The sequence below is a fragment of the Lampris incognitus genome, chromosome 11 (assembly GCF_029633865.1).
Source record: "Lampris incognitus isolate fLamInc1 chromosome 11, fLamInc1.hap2, whole genome shotgun sequence".
NCBI classification, from domain to species: Eukaryota; Metazoa; Chordata; class Actinopteri; order Lampriformes; family Lampridae; genus Lampris; species Lampris incognitus.
The window spans coordinates 3256477-3275554 of NC_079221.1; the positions used below are offsets into that span (position 1 = coordinate 3256477).

At 47.0% G+C, this 19078-nt stretch overlaps 1 protein-coding gene across 5 annotated transcripts in view; it reads left to right on the forward strand.

Annotated features, from left to right (window-relative positions):
- The window catches only part of tanc1b (tetratricopeptide repeat, ankyrin repeat and coiled-coil containing 1b), a 147536-nt gene that overhangs the window by 84549 nt on the left and 43909 nt on the right, over window positions 1-19078 (forward strand). For all 5 annotated transcript variants that reach the window (XM_056289620.1, XM_056289619.1, XM_056289622.1 and 2 more), the window contains 3 exons: window positions 4115-4474; window positions 16391-16513; window positions 18408-18689. In XM_056289620.1, the coding sequence (XP_056145595.1) occupies window positions 4115-4474; window positions 16391-16513; window positions 18408-18689 (765 nt within the window). The remainder of the gene's footprint in view (window positions 1-4114; window positions 4475-16390; window positions 16514-18407; window positions 18690-19078) is intronic.

The window sequence follows — 19078 nt, forward strand, 5'->3', positions numbered from 1 at the left end:
TTTAAACAAGCTGACAGGAAGATGACTGAGCCTATTACGGCATTAATCCCTCAGCGATCCCTGCTCACAAAGGCTCAGATGGCTGTAAGAAATGGTAGAAATTCATTTTGACGATGGATTTTCGGTATTTTCCTGTAAGGATTCAAAAGAGATTTGTAGCATTGTGTCGGCACTGTATGATGCCCAACTATCCGCCATAAAGCTGCCTTTCCTTAAGACATCAGTTCACTTCAAAAAAAGCATGGGGTGACTGTTGTCCTCTTCTTTTGTTGTCCAGTTGTAGTCGGGCCCTGACAGCTTTTCTGTCTTGATGCAAATTCAGGTAAATTGGCTTGATGCAAAATGTACAAGAAAAAGCCCCCCAGTTTTTGGGCAACAAAAATGTAGTTTTGAGATTTCAGTCGTAATGGGTGATGTGGAAAATATTATCACAATAATCATAGGGACTTTTACACCATATCAATAAATATCATATCTGCTTAAATGCGCAAACATGCCATATTTGAGAATCCAGCTGAGGTTCATCTCATTGTGCTGTTTGATAATGTAGAGTACAATATCAAACAAACGCTAGTTTTCAGGGGTAGCCGGGTAGCGTAGCGGTCTACTCCGTTGCCTACCAACACAGGGATCATCGGTTCGAATCCCCGTGTTACCTCCAGCTTCTTTGGGCATCCCTACAGACCCAATTGGCCGTGCCTCCGGGTGGGAAGCCGGATGTGGGTATGTGTGCACTAGCGCCTCCTCTGGTCGGTCGGGGCGCCTGTTCAGGGGGGAGGGGGAACTGGGGGGAATAGCGTGATCCTCCCATGTGCTACATCCCCCTGGTGAAACTCCTCACTGTCAGGTGCAAAGAAGCGGCTGGTGACTCCACATGTATGGGAGGAGGCATGTGGTAGTCTGCAGCCCCCCCCCCCCCCCAGATCAGCAGAGGGGGTGGAGCAGAGACCGGGACGGCTCGGAAGAGTGGAGTAATTGGACAGGTACAATTGGGAAGAAAAAGGGGGAACCCCCCCCCCAAAAAAAAATAAAACTAGTTTTCAAATAATACTGGATTTCAGACCTCATTCTGTGAGAAATTTTCAGTAATAGATTCTCTTTATCATCAATTCTGATGACAACATTTTGTTTCACAATATGACAATGTAAGATCGATACACACTTATTAATTATTTAATAATTGTTTAATAAACAATATCCGAATTCCATCCTGACATGCTGCCAACTAATGATAAATTATAATATGGACTTATTGCTTTTACTGTGAGGGTATGGATTTTTTTGCTTGCCGCAGTGAAAAAACAACCTTTCCTCCCCCCTTGGGGGGGAAAAACAACGTATCCTCCCCCCGTGTGTATCTATTCTATTGAACGCTATCTGTAGATATCACAAGTACTCGAGCCTTGAAATAATTAATAATAATCAGACACACAATAGAAATCCCCCATATGTTTTTTTGTTTCTGTTTTTTTCTTCCTTGGATTTTTCCTCCTTTTTCTCCCCATTTGTACTTTGCCAATTACCTCGCTCTCCAAGCTGTCCCGTTCACTGCTCCACCCCCTCTGCTGATCCGGGGAGGGCTGCAGACTACCACATGCCTCCTCCGATACATGTGGAGTCACCAGCTGCTTATTTTCACCTGACAGTGTGGAGTTTCACCAGGAGGACGTAGTGTGTGGGAGGATCACGCTATTCCCCCCAGTTCCCCCTCCCCCCTGAACAGGCGCCCCGACTGACAAGAGGAGGTGCTAGTGCAGCGACCAGTACACATACCCACATCCGGCCTCCCGCCTGCAGACATGGCCAATTGTGTCTGTAGGGACACCCGACAGATTCGAACCGCCGATCCCTGTGCTGGTAGGCAACGAAATAGACCGCCACCTGGATGCCTATAAATCCCCCATATGTTTAATGGACTGGCCCTCCCCCTCACTCGCGAAGCTGAGGTGACAAGCGGCTGGAAAGTTGTTTTCTCTAGAAGCTCTTGAACATAGGATGGAAGACAGGAAGATAGTCGATGATGACAACTAAGTGATTATTGTTTATATTTATTATTGTATTTATATTCATATCACTTCATATCACTCACCATATGCACTCCTGTAACTTTCCCCAGCAAAAAAATGAAATACAAAAAAAAAAATGCAGTGAATTGCATCAATGTGCTCAACCCTGCAGTAGGCATCATATGACCTTGGTGTTGCAGTCATGCGGTTATCATCACAGCCCTGCTTAATGCCCAGCCCCAGATGTTGGTAGTGCTTAGAGCTTTGTATGGCAAATTTAGACCAAGTATAGCAGTTTAGACTTTCTTCATTGCAAACTCAATGCAGTTGACATAACTGATAATCGTGACTCATATCCAGAACCCCCAAAGCAATATCATAGCTCACTCCTTAATAATTCATGGAAGCTGTGATTATTGAATCGCCCAGAGCAGGGCATCTACGTTGCACCATGCCTGTCGCCCGGGATCTTGGTGCTCATGTCCTCGTCCAACTCTTCTCCTGTCTAATCAATATTTTGCTCTGCCTCCAGTGGCCTGAAGGCCATGCAAGGTTTTTTCTTATCTCTTCTGCAAACTGGAATTCTGTTTGTGAAAGAGCAACATGAAATGATATTGGTCTTGAACAGAGAATAAAGCTGTGTGGGTTGGAGGAACTGTGAAGCCATCCAGTGTCCATGAATTCAAATTCCAGACGGTGATTAATGTCCCCCATTCTTTGAAGTCTGCCAAAAAAGGGACTATGGAAGGAGCCAGGGTAGGAGAGGCAAGAGAACCCCTGACTTCAAAAGCAAACTAATTTGGCTGTGTATGACGAGAGCAGCCCCTGGATTGGACAGCGGAGCCGTGCGCAGAGTGTTGACTTGTGAAACCTTGCAGCTGTTCTGAGAGGAGTTGCCTCATTATATTCATTTGAGGGGGACCCTTAATAGGCTTCTGAGAATGTTCATAACCAGTTATTGATACTATTACATAAGATCACTCTTGGCTTGGATTGGAAAAAATAAATAAATTCTAGTACGCTTGAGCTATAATTTGCCCAAGATGGCCACTACTGTGCCCGTTTATAACCTTTTATGCATTGTGGTGAATCAGCCAATGATGGTCCTAGCGCTGCACAGGGACGAAGGCCTAGAGGCAGTTTGTGTCTTGAATGACTTAATATTTGCACAGGCAAATATTAAGTCAGGGGGAGTCACAGGGGCCCTAGAACGGGTTTGGTATGTTAATATTGGCTATGATGCAACACACCACAGCATTATGAAATCCAGATTAGTAGAGTGTGATGCAAACACAGCCAGCCGGGCGGCCAGTCAGCCAGTGCCATGAACTGTACTGGCGTTTCTGTTTTCAGCTGCTTGTCAGATGCAGCTTTGGCCACCACCTGCTCAGCTTTTAGGATTGTGTTATAGCCTGGCCAGGGTGGCCTGGGTAGAGGATTAAAGGATTTGCTGCCATGTAAGCAAAACACCTGTCTAAACTCAAAAAAACAGGACAGTTTTCACCACTTGTCCCATTCTTCCCCCATTTATTCTTTAGTTTTGTGAAGCGTTTTGTAAGATGCGAAATTTATTTTTGAAATACTGTCAACAGTCACCTTTTGTGTGCACAATCGGATCACAATCACCTTTATTCACTGAGTACTAGACATTTTACTTGGTGTTTTCAGTGCAGTTTGGTTGGTGTTGAAATAAACTTTTTTTTCTTTTTTTATCATAACATTGAATCCTTCAGCTGAGGAGACTTGATAAGAATAAAAGACCTGATCAGACAAGGCTGGACTGAGGAAATGAATGCCATAAATCAGCCCCATCACAGCTGGCTAGTTTTCATTAGTGTGAGCAAAGTGGAGCTGTAAATATGAGCTCAGGCAGCGGTGAGTGTTGATAACATCAGTGAAGACAAGGAGGGGTGTGTAGACTTTAAAGTTTTCTAACTACTATATCTCAGCATCCCATTCTAGCTAAACATGAACAAATTTACAGAACTCAGAAATAACAACTCACATCCTACATCCACTTTTCCCCCTTTTTGTTTCTATCTCATACACAATTTTTCTCATACACTAACTCTAATTTTTATCACTTTCTTTCTGTCTCGGATCCAAAGCCACCATCACAAGCTCTTCGGAGAATGACGACCGCAGTGGCTCCAGCCTGGAGTGGAGTAAAGACGGCAGCCTGAGGGGCAGTGGGCGCCATGGCCTGGCCCCCAGCGTGCGGGCCGACACCTGTTCCCCCGTGGCCGAGGAAGACTCTGGCAGTGCCAGCGCCACGCCAGCTGACACCCCATCCAGGACAGACCAGCAGCAGCAACAGTCCAACACATCGGCAGGAGCTGCAGCTGCAGCTACTGGACCTCCACAACCTCCAGGCCACACACCAGAGGGCCCTGTTCCTTACCCAGCACACACTTCTTCCTCCTCCTCCACCTCCTCCCTCATGATGCCTAGACCCAACTCTGTTGCAGGTAAGAGCTCTCTATATTCGCTGAGAGCACATGACAGCTAGGTCTGGGTCTGTTCGACATTCTTGGGGTGGTTGGATTGGCAGAGGGGTCTCTTTTACATGGACCTCTACACCTAAATCAGCAGCATCAAATACTTCATATTATTTAAACTTTCTCTTTGCTGTCAAGCAAAGCTTTTGCTCTTGTGAATTTGACTGAACCCCATTTCGAGGCTGCATGGCCGGTGATCGGGCATCATGCAGAGTCACCACTCTGTTACAGTTTAGCCTGTGACTCAGGCTGACAAGCAGTGTGTCTTCTCATTTCCCGGCTGGGCAGTGAGGGAGCAAGATGGAGGGGTAGAGCACGGGCGGACCCATGCATGACGTGCCTATTCAACAGACTCGCTGCAGCTCACAGGAGAGTGGCAGTGACAGAGAGCGAGATGAGGGAGGAGGGAAATTTTTGCAAAAAAGAATAGGGAGATTGGTTACCGAGGGGCCAGGTTGGTGTGTTTTTCAAGGAGGAGTGGGCTATTAGACGGGTAGGGGGATTAGGCAGCTGTTGTGTGTTGCGACTTGGTACTGTCACGTCCAACCCCAGGACAAGCTGCTGCCTGAATCCGTTCTGTGTTCCCGCCAGTGAGCTGCCCTGTTGTTGCTCAGCTCGTCATGTCCACACAGCTGTCACCATGTTTTTGACGCCCGTTGGCACCCCCCCTTTTCCCCCACTGTTTTCCTCCACATCCACAATCCTTCTTCCCTCTGTTCTTCTGGTTGCCACGTGTTCTCTCTCACTCTGTCTGTCTGTCTCTCTCTCTCTCTCTCTCTCTCTCTCTCTCTCTCTCTCTCTCTCTCTCTCTCTCTCTCTCGCTCTCTCTGTCTCTCTCTTTCTCTCTGTCTCTCTGTTGCTGCTCTTGACCTTGGCCCTGTTCTTTTTCCAAGTCCCCATGGCCCCCTGCTTGCCATCACCCTTTTAAAACTCACACTGATGAATACGGGCTTCCAGCAGGGTGCTGTGGTGCTGTTTTCATCCTGTGGTGCTTGGTTGTGGCTGGATGACCATACACTCTTCGTGGCTGGTGTTCTGCCTGTGTTTAAGCCACAAAGGTTGTCATTCGATTTAAGTCCTTGGATTTAAATCTCTGTGAAAAGCTATTTTCAGTTACGGTAATGTACTGAACAAATAATTTTTGCTAGCTTGTTTACCTCTGTCAGTGTAGAGGAACTTTTCTGCTCAAGTGCAGTGTTTGTCTGGAAGCACAGCCATATGTTGGCATAGTGAAGATATAGATCGACTATAACCTCCTTATAAAAGCCATTCCATTTGGCTTAGTCGATCAGAGATTTTGTGTGTGTGTGTGTGTGTGTGTGTGTGTGTGTGTGTTGATAGTTTTTTCCCATTGTACATTCCACAGCTCGCAGCACACAAGCTCGCACGCGGCTCATCTCGTACACTGTTTGCGGGTGTTGCACAATCCTCTGGGTTTACCTTTACAGTCTGCTCATACAGCTGTAGTCGTGCCGTCAGCAGAAGGGTGCGCACACGGCATCATGCCGGAGTCATCCGGAGGGTGATTGCCATTAACTGCCTGATTGTTCCAGCAATCCATACCCCTTTTTACATCTCATTATTTTTTCCACTGACACAACCTGGATAGTACGGACAAAAACCGGATCATAAAACTAACGACCCAAGAAGTGTTTGGCCTAGGTGTAGGTTTAGGTGTGTGTGTGTGTGTGCGTGCGCTGTTGTGCATGTTTCTGTGTCCCCGCTCCAGGAGTTTATGGTCTGATGTCATAGTTATGCAGCGCTGCCCTCTGGGGACCTGCAGGATTCACACCTCAAATTTTATGCAGGGTGACGACGCTCCAGGAGAGGACAGCAAGGACATGGAGACACAACTTTATTTATGGCTTAAACCAACATGTACCGCTGTCACTGTGGCCCAGGGACACCGATATCAAGCACTTCTTCATTTAAATCATCTTCTTTCTTTTTTTTAGTTCAAGAGGATCTATTCATTTGTATTCAGTTAAAAGAAATCCTGAGAGGTAGTGTCTGAGGTGGAAAGACATTAAATTAGAGGATGAAGCGCAGTGGTCAGAAAAGGATAAAAAGATTGGCATGAGTGGCTTATCAGTGCAGTGGCAAAATATTCCTTATCATTCAACAGTACAGCCACAGCAGCCTGATGTCCATCAGTGCCTGGTTCCCCCATAAAGCAAGATAAATGGGGCTATATGCCTACAGTCTTTTAAAGACAGGTTTAAATCTTCATTTAGTCCTGATGACGAAGGAGGAAGTCCTCTGGACTGGGCAACCTTCCATGCCCGTTCCAACACGCCGTGTCTGTCGCCTCGTCGCTTCACTTTATTCGGTACCAAACTGCAGTTGTACTGTGCTGCATAAAGCCCAGACATGCTTCCACATGAAGCAGGATGCTCCTGCCAACAGGTGAGTGCCCCTCTACTATCCCTGCAGTACACTAGTCTGTTGGAGCACAGCTCAGACCTCTGGCCGTCCGGACATGATCGCCTGATGGAGGGAGATTGGGACAGGGAGTACAAGAAATGGAGAAACTAGGTCAGAAAGAAAGTGAGAGATAGCTGTGGGGGTCGGGGCTGAGGGGTGGGGGTGTTGGTATGTCACAAAAGCCCAGCCACGTCTAAGAGTAGGCCTAATGAAATCTCCGCTGACTGATTGATGTCAGAGTAGTGGGTGTCGTGCTGCCATCGACTGACTCTTTACATTCTGTGCAGAGCTTCTGTGAGGAGCGACATGTTGGTTGGCAGACAAGAGCAGCTTGTCTGCCTCTTATGGCAGCCAAGAAAGTTGTGACTTGCAACGCTCGAGGACTTCTCACCCTGACCGTGATCATTTCTTTCTCTTTTTTTTTAGACCCCCCCCTCCCCCCCCCTCCCCAATTGTGCTTGGCCAATTACTCCACTCTTCTGAGCCGTCCCGATCGCTGCTCTACCCCCTCTGCCGATCCGGGGAGGGCTGCAGACTACCACATGCCTCCTCCAATACATGTGGAGTCGCCAGCCACTTCTTTTCACCTGACAGTGAAGAGTTTCACCAGGGGGACGTAGCGCGTCGGAGGATCACACTATTCCCCCCATTTCTCCCTCCCCCTCGAACAGGCGCCCCGACCGACCAGAGGAGGCACTAGTGCAGCGACCAGGACATATACCCTCATCCGGCTTCCCACATGCAGACACGGCCAATTGTTTCTGTAGGGACGCCCGACCAAGCTAGAGGTAACATGGGGATTTGAACTGGCGATCCCCGTGTTGGTAGGCAATGGAACAGACCAGTACCCTACCCGGACACCCGACGTTGATCATTTCTGTCAAGTTTATACATCTGGCATAATGGAGACAATAGGCTTGTGATGTTATTGATTTTCTCATAAGTGTGGTCAAATTTGGATTAAATGATCAGTGCAAATCACTTCTTAGTGCTTATTAAGTCGGGCTCGAAATACCAAATGGGCAGAACTCACCGCATCAACAGTGTGCAGATCATGTAAAGGGAAAGCACTCAATAACAAAAAAAAACAACAAAGACATAGTTTGTCTAAACATTCTGAATTACGTTTTACCTCCCTTTGTGGCTAATCTCCCTCGTCTGGCACGTGAGTTGCCCAAGTCATAAAAAAAAATACTTGCAAAGTCTGTTCTAACTGGCAGAGGTTGAGTTGTTTGCACTGTGCACGTGTAAAATTCAATTATTGTAAAATTATGACAGGGAATGTAACTGCAATAGTTAAAGTTTGTATAACAAAATCTCAAGCCTCAGAGAGTTGTGGCACAAAGCCGCCAAGTCCCCCGAGGTGAAGTAGATTGTGTGCATCTGTCTAACGCCAATCAAGGGCTGTATCACTGGGCCTCTAGAATGTCTGCTATGTACTAGGAATGTCCGCATGTTGCTCAGAAGTGTCATTTGCACTGTCCTGGTGTTCTTTCTCTCTCTCTCTCTCTCTCTCTCTCTCTCTCTCTCTCTCTCTCTCTCTCTCTCTCTCTCTCTCTCTCTCTCTCTCGTATCCATCCCCACTAACATACATAGCAAATGGTCTGGCATTGGGCTGCTGTGGGAACTCAAGCGGCACTATGTGGAGCCAGCATCTGCTGCACCTCCTTGCACAAATGTTGACACATCACCTGCCGCAGGAAACAGGGCTGGATACAAACCTTCTCTTTCTAGACGTTGTGTAATTGTATCATTAACTTGGCACAAGATGTCTCAGGAGCTGGTTGGGAAACCATTTGGCGTAGCAAATGTTCTTCGCCTAAGCGTCTCACCCAGAATTTAGTGTCGCGGAGTTACCGTGACGCTATGCAACGTGCTTCGCGGATTTGCCCATTTGAGACCAAACACACAGTGAAACGGTCAAGCTGAAATTATTCAAATGCGGGACAGCCCCTCGCACCTCAGTCATTTCACCAAGTCAGTCACATTGATTCCCATCTTAATTTCACCGCTGTCACACTACAGCCTCACATGATTATTTTCTAATATCAAACCACAGTAAAAACTACATAAAAAGTACTGGAAACGTCCATCTGCAGCAACACAGCATTGCAGTCGGGTTGTTGGCAATCAAGCCTTGGTTTCTGGCCAGGGCATCTTCACGAGAAAAATATTTCTCTCATTATATTCTTTCAGTTAGCAATCTGTCAGAAACTAACCTCCTCCTCAGATCGTTTAATGCACTCCTCCCGCCAGTAACGCTTTGCTTCTCCTTACAACCCACTGGTGCAAAATACCAACTGTAGCTGCATTTTGAAGCCCAAATTAGAAATCTCAACAAGTAAATCGTGTCCAAACAGTGACTTTCATCTCCAAATGTTGCATAGTTGTTCTTCCTTATAACAAAGATGCCAACTGGTTTGAAGCATTAAATAGAAGCCTGCTGTGATACAAGGCCAAGAATGAATAGGATGCCAAATATGTAGATGTTACTACTTTTTTTAAAGTGGTGTCTGGGGAGGGGGGATGATGACCAAACAAGAAGGATGAGGAGAGATGTAGAACTGCCATCTGGCATCCACTTTCTGTGCTCACAAAGAGGGTATATGTGTAAACCTTCTGTAAATCTTGCTCTGAATTCAAACTGCTTTGATTTCACCAAAATCTGACTGAGTTTCAGGGTGAATTCTCTGGCTCATTTGGTGCAGATTTAAGACATCTGTGACCAGGTTATGCTCAGAACGTTGCCACCCCTGGTTTTTGTTAACCAGTAGTTAATAAGAGTTCTATTTTTAAGATCTGAATAAAGCTTTTGAAAAAGGTTTATGGAGTCAAAGAGGTGCCTTAAGTCTGGCCAGTAGCATTCCGTGAGTTGGAAATCTTGGCTTGAGCAGCTTTCGGCTGGGTTGTAAAGACAGGGAGATTGAATCTGGGTCATTGTGGCAGTAGAATGGTGCTTTAGAGCATCTTGGCTCTGTTGCCAGCCTACAGTGTCGGAGGATTAAAGCAATGGTGTGATACAGGACATGCCAACTATTTGCTTGCACATCAATGTCCTCTTTAGTTTGCAAATTTGTCACCCATGCTCTGAGAGAGTGTGGTTAATATTCATATGGCCTCGAAACGCAACTCTGCAGGCTGTAGGACACAGCTTCAAGGCTACATTGCTTCGTCACAAACTAGACCCTAGAAGAATAGCTAAAAAGGTAAGGTTCAAGAAGGCCACCCATCTGTGTCTCATCACAGGGGCTGAAGTCATTCCCACCTGGTCTACATGAACACACCCCCCACCCCACCTCCCAGACATTTCCCAGGTGAAGTTGGGGTTTAAGCAGTTATTATCTCAAATCGTAAAAACGTGTCCTTGAAAGGCTGTTGTAGTACAGGAGCATGGAGACGTGACATGACTGGTTTTTGTCAGATTTGATTTGAGCTTATATTTTGTCTGGCGTTTTATTATGAGTCGATGCAGTGTGCTGTAATTGCTGGTCCGTGTCAACCTGACATTTGGAGGCACGCCTGCAGATTTTCAGCATATTGTTACATCTCCAGGAGGCCGTGGAAGCTATTTAGTCACCTCTGTCTCTAGTCAAGTGTAGCTATTGACCGTCTCAGTTTGAAGGCAGAATTGACACTGTGATTGACAGCAATACACCCTCACACTCTTCAGGTTTCTGAAAAGGTCACATTGATGCCGGTGAAATGTCCATTTTCGGGGTATTGTCTGCCCTCAAAGGTCACAGTAAGAGCAAGATTAAGATTCTCCAGAGGGATCGATCCACTTCAATTTTGAGGAGCCATTTAACATTCAGCTCAGTAGCGCTCATTGACAGATCAGAACTTGCCAAAGGTGAAGCCAAGTATCCAGTCTCAAAGGCGCTGTGTGCTTGCTGTGTGCTAGCTACTATCTTACACCACCAAGCCATCTGGCTGAGATTGACTTACAGCACCCTGCCATTGAGAGTTGTGTAATAGCTGTTCGAAAGCCAGGCAACAATCAGAGCATGAATAGCCTAATGTTAAGCCTGAGTAAATCAATTGAAATTTACAAATCAACCCTATAGACTCTTGGCTGTGGCTTGATGGTCTTGACTTGATTTGACCTTGATCTTTAATACTTTCTCTGCTGACTTGCATGTTAATCCGGCTGTCCGAGGTCTCCTCCACATGGCCAAAGTCATCAGCCGAGTTTGTCTGCAGTGAGGTGTAGCCTGACTTGTGGTACAAGTTGTGAATGTAGCTCCTCTGTAGAGAACCTGCTTTACAGCTGTTCTGTATTCTGCTTCACCCTGCAGTGTCTGCAGCATACTGCCTGTGTGCCACACCATCAGCTGAGACCATTACCATCAAAAAAATTGGTCTCAATTTGTGAACCAGGGACCATCTAAGGAGTCTCCTTGAAAAATAACAGCCCTAATATTTTGTTTCTCTACTTTTTTTTTGGATCCCCCCCCTTCCCCCCAATTGTATCCCCCACTCTGCTGAGCCGCCCCGGTCTCTGCTCCACCCCCTTTGCTGATCCGGGTAGGGCTGCAGACTACCACATGCCTCCTCCGATACATGTGGAGTCACCAGTAGCTTCTTTTCACCTGACAGTGAGGAGTTTCGCCAGGGGGACGTAGCGCATGGGAGGATCATGCTACTCCCCCCCCCCCCCAGCCCCCCCAAACAGGCGCCCTGGCCGACCAGAGGAGGCACTAGTGCAGCGACCAGGGCACACGTCCACATCCGGCTTCCGCAGACACGGCCAATTGTGTCTGTAGGGACGCCCGACCAAGCCGGAGGCAACATGGGGATTTGAACCGGCGATCCCTGTGTTGGTAGGCAACGGAATAGACCGCTACGCTACCTGGATGCCCGTTTCTATACTTTTTATTATTACTTTACAATTACACAATAACTTTATGTATTTAGAGTACAGTGTTTACGCTGACATAAGTGCGCCATCCTGTGCTACAACAGATATCTAGTCGAGGTCCCCTGACGTGAACACATCCAAACGACATCTGCACGAGATTATCTTCATTTACTGTCCCGACAGAAGTGACCCGCTGAGCATTTACTGTCCCGACAGAAGTGACCCGCTGAGCATTTACTGTCCCGACAGAAGTGACCCGCTGAACATTTAATGTCTCGACAAAAGTGACCCCGCCAAGCATACGCTCGACTATACACTTATTCATTCTTTTGAGAGCAGTTTAAATGGTCAAGAACTAATTGGTTGTCAGTAAAAAAAATGTCTTATTCAAACAACAATGTTTATCTTGTATGCAGTACAGTACATACAGGATAAACATGAGTACTGTATGCAGTACAGTACATACAGGATAAACATGAGTACCGCTGTATGCAGTACAGTACATGCAGGATAAACATGAGTACTGTATGCAGTACAGTACAGAGTAGTGTACTTGTAGACTGGTTGCATCATCATTACATTTATATGCTGAATTTCTGTATAGTCATGAATCTTTTACTTATTCATTTTTCGGCTGTTTTTTGTAGCACAGATAAACAGACGGACTGCTGCAGCCAGGGACAGTTTAAAGTTCCCCTGGTAGTGCGCCAAGATTTGTACGCGAGCCACTTAAATTCTACGTTGCACTTACTCGTCCCTGGGTAAGTGGATTCTGACACTGCAGGTCAGAGAGGAGTTGGCTTCAGCACATGCCAGAGGTGTTAAGCTATTAGTGGGTAGATGGTGGGTAGACGTGGGTAGATGTGGGTAGACAGTGGGTAGGTGTGGGTAGATGTGGGTAGACGTGGGTAGACCGTGGGTAGATGGTGGGTAGACCGTGGGTGGATGGTGGGTAGACATGGGTAGACACGGTAGACGGTGGGTAGACCATGGGTAGGCCGTGGGTAGGCCGTGGGTAGACGGTGGGTAAATGGTGGGTAGATGTGGGCAGACGGTGAGTAGATGGTGGGTAGACGGTGGGTGGGCGGTGGGTAGATGTGGGTAGATGGTGGGTAGATGGTGGGTGGACGTGGGTAGATGGTGGGTGGACGGTGGGTAGACAGTGGGTGGACGGTGGGTAGATGGTGGGTGGACGGTGGTTGGACAGTGGGTAGATGGTGGGTGGACGGTGGGTAGACGGTGGGTAGACAGTGGGTAGATGTGGGTCGACTGTGGATAGATGGTGGGTAGACTGTGGGTAGATGGTGGGTAGATGGTGGGTGAGGCCGAGTGTTGCACGTAACTCGGAGTGGGAGGCAAACCTCATCGATGTTAACCCTCAGAGGAGGATTCTCTTTGCCCTCTCCGCAGGGAAGTAAACACAAGGGGTCAGCTACCCACCAGCAGATCCTTAGGAGCTGTTAGAGATGGGACATCTTGCTCAAGGACACCTCAGCCGGGTGAACGCTTGCAGTCACAGGGGTAATTGACCCCTGGCAAAGGATGACTGTCCAGTTTCTACCCTTAAGCCCCTAACCACATTATGAGCTGCTATCCCATGCATTTGAGCACCATAGGAGAAGGGGTAGTGTGTGTGTGTGTGTGTGTGTGTGTGTGTGTGTGTGTGTGTGTGTGTGTGTGTGTGTGTGTGTGTGTGTGTGTGTGTGTGTGTGTGTGTGTGTGGCGATGTCAATGCAGGTTACGGAGGGAGGAGAGAGAGCGAGCGGAACAAATACAGCAAACCAAACAGGCAGCAGAGAGGGGAGGAAACGCTTGGAGCAGAGGAGCTCAGCACCCCCTCCTCGATGTGTCACCGGAGACAGAGAACAGAGGGATTCAAAGGGCAGACCTGCCAGAGAAAAATAAAAGAAAGCAAGAAAAAAAGAACCCATTTTCATCAGAACACAGCCTGACTGACACATTCTGTACAGCTTCAAAGTCCCTGCAAGTGTGCATGACTTCAAGGTGTCATATTCATACCCTATCAACGAGGCAGGGCTAAAAAAGTATGAGAGAGAGAGAAAGGGATGGGGGGACAGAAGGAAAGGAGTGATGGCACCCTTAGGAAGAATTTGGCCTTAAAAGAAACGTGGGGGGAAAACAAGAAAGATGACTTCAAAAACCACTCTTTTTTTTTTTTTCCTTCAAAGATGTATCTTTAGTGGAGAAACGTTGGTGCAGCAGCAGGAAGAAATATTCCGGAAAGGAATGGAGGGAACACCTAATCACTGTGTGTCTCTGCAGCGCTCCAGCGAGTCCCACCGACTCATACTGTGCCTTGGTCTTTTGCTTTGTGGCACTGATGGATGAAAATATCTGTCTGCTGTGTAATAATAGTCATTATGGCTTTAAGGCAATCCAGAGTTATCAATTACATTTGGTAAAGTCCAGATCTGAACAGAGAAATTAACTGTGAGATGTAGAAAGGGACGAGATGAAAATGAGAGAGAGAAATCTTCCCTCCGGTCTGCTAATGTCAGTGCAGTGTTGGGCTTGAGTGATACGCTTGAGTTGAATTGCTGGAGTTGAACTACATTCCTTTCTCTCTCCCGCTCTCTCTCTGTTTCTGTCTCTCTTTCTCTCTCTCTCACTCTCTCGTTCTCTCTCTCTCTCTCTCTCCATCAGTTTCTGAGCCACTCTCCTCTCTTACATCACTCTCCTCTGCTTTTCACTAGACCTTTATCCTTGTATGCCCCACAACCGCACACACACACACACACACACACACACACACACACACACACACACACACACACAATCCAGAGAGGGGATCATTGATTAATACCTCTCCGGCTTCCCGGTGCAAACTGTAATCAGCCACATTGGACACCAGATTTCTCTGCTTCTTTTTATCTTCTTTATTCCTTTTTTTCCTCCACTGCTTGCTTGCTTGCTGTGTGTGTGTGTGGGGGGGGGGCATGGGCAGGGAGGTGGTGGTGATGGTGGTGGAGTGGGGTTGTTGGAGAGAGACTCTCGGGAAGCTCCGCATTCATTGAGCGAGCGCCTAGTGCCGTGGATACTGTGACTGGGTGAGCGCTAGTGAGCTGACTGCCAAGCCTGCCGCTCACCAGTTGAATGCTGCCAGTGTGCCTGGACGGGAGCACTGGGGCAGAAGAATCACTCGGTTGCCCCCGGGGAGCTCGTCCACAGGGAGCTTTCCCCCCCAGAGCTGTAGCCAAGGGGGACTTTAGCCCTGCTTGCCTAGCCTGCTCCATACTGGGAACCAGGCGTGGGCTCATACAGCACCTGCTGTCCTGCCCTGCTCTCTGGCTGTCCTACTGGATGTAAGTAGCTGTTCAGCTTTGACTGGAGTTTTGAGGATTAGAAGTTCTTGGATGTCTGTGTTCTGGCTTGTCCTGCATTGTCTAATACTAGGACTGGCTGTTTCTGTTGGTGTGTGTGTGTGTGTGTGTGTTTGTGTGTGTGTGTGGGCGGGGGGGGGGGAATTCCACTTGTGATTTTAAGTTTTTTTATTTGTTTTTTATTTTTCATATTTGGGGGTTTGGGGTTCGCATTGAATTGGTTTTGCCAAATATACTTTCTAGTCAATGAGTAGATATTGTGGTGGAAAAAAAGAATGTCCATGAGAGGTATCCTCTTATTCCTGTCAGATCTGTATTGGTGGCCGCTTCCTCCTCCGTTGCTGTGCCGTCAACAGAGGATTTCTAAATTAGCAGAACGTTCCAGAGAGGAAGTTGGCGACGAAGCCGAGGGAAGGGAAGGGGAGAGAGGAGACGTGACTGCCTGTGACCGTCCCTCCCAGCCGAAGCTGAAGAATTGGAAAACAGAGGCTTTGATTCTCCTCTTCAGTAGGAACGAGAGCGCGTGGGTCTCCATGGTGATGGTATTGTTGCATCGGGAGCAGCAGTAAGATGAGGGACCTTGTTGTTTTAATGCATTTCTCCTGTGTATTTGCCGAGCACGTGCCATTCTCTGAGCCAGCTGCTTCATTTAGTCGCCGTCGTAGCCTCCTTAGGTAACCTACTGTATACGCCGAGTCTCGTGTCAAAACGAGACACGTACCATTTGAGAGTGACAGTTGCAAAACAGGTGATTTGCCGATATGCGGTCTGGTTTGTGTTGCATTTCGTTGGGTAACACCTCTAAGCTCCGAGTCTCTTGAAGGGCTATGGTGCAGAACAAGTATGTCATTCTGCAGTTGGTTTTGGCTCTCCGTAATTTTAGTAAAGGTTGTAGTTTTTAGATGTTAACATGCCTTCGCTATACAGTCCAGGGGGAGTGTTCAATGGGACAGACCTCTCACTGCTGTACCATGTGTAGCTGTCAGCTCCAATCAAAGGAATAGGGTTTTTTTTGTCCTGGCTCGAGGATGCTGCTCTCCTGCATGCCATACTTGTACCTGCCCACACCACCTCCAGGGAGCTACAAATGCCAGGCCACACTGGCCCGCCTCTCCTTCAGCCCTCTTCTTTTCACAGATGCCAGATGCCACAGTAGCTCTGAGTCCCGCTTGTACGCCTACCTGTACCTCTTTCCAGTAGTTCTGACGAAAACAAGTCCAAATGCATCTAAGTCTGTTTCTCTCAATCTCTCTGTATCTGCAGCTACCAGTTCTACCAAGCTGGAAGACCTGAGCTTTCTTGATGAACAGCGCAATACACCCCTCCGGACGTCCATTCGCCTACCCTGGCACAACACGGGAGGAAGGCCGCCTCAGGACTCCAAAGGTACTGTAACTATACTCTGTGCCTAGAGACATCTTTGGGCCCATCCAAAAGCAGAGGCCTTTGGGTTCATTTTGGTCAAATAAAGCTGCTGTTGTACTTGATTATATGAGGGAAAAAAACCACAGCTTAAGAATTAGGTTGTCCGTATCCACGTATCGTTCCCTTTTTTTTCTTGCTTTTTTTTTTTTTATTCCATCTTTACTGTTTGCAGCAGTTAGAGTTTCGTTGGTTCATATTCCTACATCTTTCGGCTGTGTGTTTTGAAAGCTCAGTGCTGAAAGAAATCCCACACACTTGGTATTTGAGATCATTAATAATTCAGTATGATATCATTAGCCACTCAAAATATTTATCCCTCTTCTGAAAAACCTCCTGCTATCAACATAAAGTTGGTGTTGTGCTGATTCTCAAGTCTCCATGTCCCGGTGGATGGAAACTCTAGTGTTGTGGTGTTTTCAGCTGAACTATTTGTATGTTGACGTAAAGTCATGCGCCCCATTATTGCTGGCTGCCTTGTCATGGTCATTGTTTAGTGCTAGATTTAAGTAAGTAGCCGTGTTAGAAAGTAGGTGTGGCGCAGTGTTTGAAGCTTCTGCTGCAGAAGTGGGAATGTGGGCAGGCACCTCCACAGTAGCCTGTAGGCCTACTCCTGTTTAGGAGTAAGCACTGAAAACTTTGCCAGCTTCTTTTCCCTCTTCACTGGTCCTTGAATCAGTGACAGTGAAGTTAAAAGTACTGATCACTTTTGCCTTAAAAAAAAAGTCTGTTGTAATGTGTGTGCATCACCCCGTCTCTATGTGTGTTCATTCATTCATCTTCAGCCGCTTCTCCAGGGTCAGGTCTATATATGGATCTTTATACATTGCATTTTAAACCAACATCCATTTTGTCAGCGCTTCTTATAAAATTATAGCACCAGCTCACTCGCTTGCTCACTCTCTCTCTCTCTCTCTCTCTCTCGCTCACTCTCTCGCTCACTCTTGCTCTCTCACTCAAATTCAAAGGGCTGTATTAGCCCTCTCACTCACTCACTTGTTCTCGCTCACTCTCTCTAGCTCTCACTCTCCCCCTCTATCTCTCACTCTCTATCTCTCACTGTATCTCTCTCTCTCATGCACTCTCATGGTGTCTCTCACTCTCTCTCACTCAAAGGGCTTTATTAACTCTCTCTCACTCTCTCTCACTCTTGCTCTCTCACTCAAATTCAAAGGGCTTTATTAGCTCTCTCACTCACTCACTCATTCACTGTCTCTCACTCTCTCTAGCTCTCTCACTCTCCCCCCTCTCTCTCTCTCTTGCTCTCTCACTCTCTCTCCCTCTCTCTTTCGCTCTCTCAACTATCACAGTAGAAGTGTTAGTAGTGGATACCACAAATTGAATTGAGACTGGATCGTCTATGTCCTCGCAGGCAAAAGCAGTCGTTCAGTCACTTTGTATTGGTGTTCACCTTCTTTTTCTCTCAAAAAGCATTAGAGCTCAAGATTGGTGGCATAGTTCATTGTTGTGCACATTTTGAGAAGAAACGTACAAGCAGAAGAGCATGGCAGAGGAAATATTATTTATAGATAAATTAGTACAGCAGCTCGAGCCAGGACCCTCAAGAAATGTTGGCTGTTGTATATTCATTGCATCATTTTGTCAAAACCTCCTCCGTCAGAACTTGGAGGAGCTTGTAGGTACTGTAAGAGGTGGAGGCGTAAATATACGAAAACATTGTGTCATTCCTGACAAAGCACGGGGTAGTTCTATTAGTGAGCTGAGGTGTTTTCTTGCCAATGTCTGGTACAACATCACAGTGTCTGTAATTCAGTGTTAAAGGTTATACATGCAAGTGAAATAATGACCCGTATTTCCTTTTGATGATTATTTGTTTCGTTTCCTTCCTGCTCCCCAGCACGTTTTGCTCCCTACAAGCCTGTGGACATCATGCTCAAGCCCCTGCTGTTCGAGGTGCCAAGCATCACCATGGACTCGGTGTTTGTGGGCCGTGATTGGCTCTTTCAGCAGCTGGAGGATGTGCTGAAAGCCGGCGAGTCCGCAGAAACCCGCGGTGCTGTTGTGCTTGGAAGTGTGGGCTATGGCAAAACAGCCATTATCTCCCGGCTAGTAGCGCTGAGCTGCCACGGGGGGCGCATGCGTCAGATTGCCTCCAACAGTCCCAGTGCCTCCCCCAAAAGTAATCATTGTAGTATACACCTATCACTGTCTGTTTTATGCTTCATGCCGGTGGTTTTAGTATTGCGTTGTAGATCGGAATACCAGTTATGTCTGCTTATGCTATGACACCCCCCCCCCCCAAAAAAGCTTCTCCCTCAGTGACTATTAATCTGTACTTCTTGCCAATTATGGCCAAATATAATAATAATAATAATAATGATAATATCTATCCATCCATTATCCAAACTGCGTATCCTGCTCTCAGGGTTGTGGGGATGCTGGAGCCTATCCCAGCAGTCACTGGGCAGCAGGCGGGGAGACACCTTGGACAGGCTGCCAGGAATGATAATATAATAATAATAATAATAAAACTTTATTTATATGGCACTTTTAAAAATTGTGTAATCT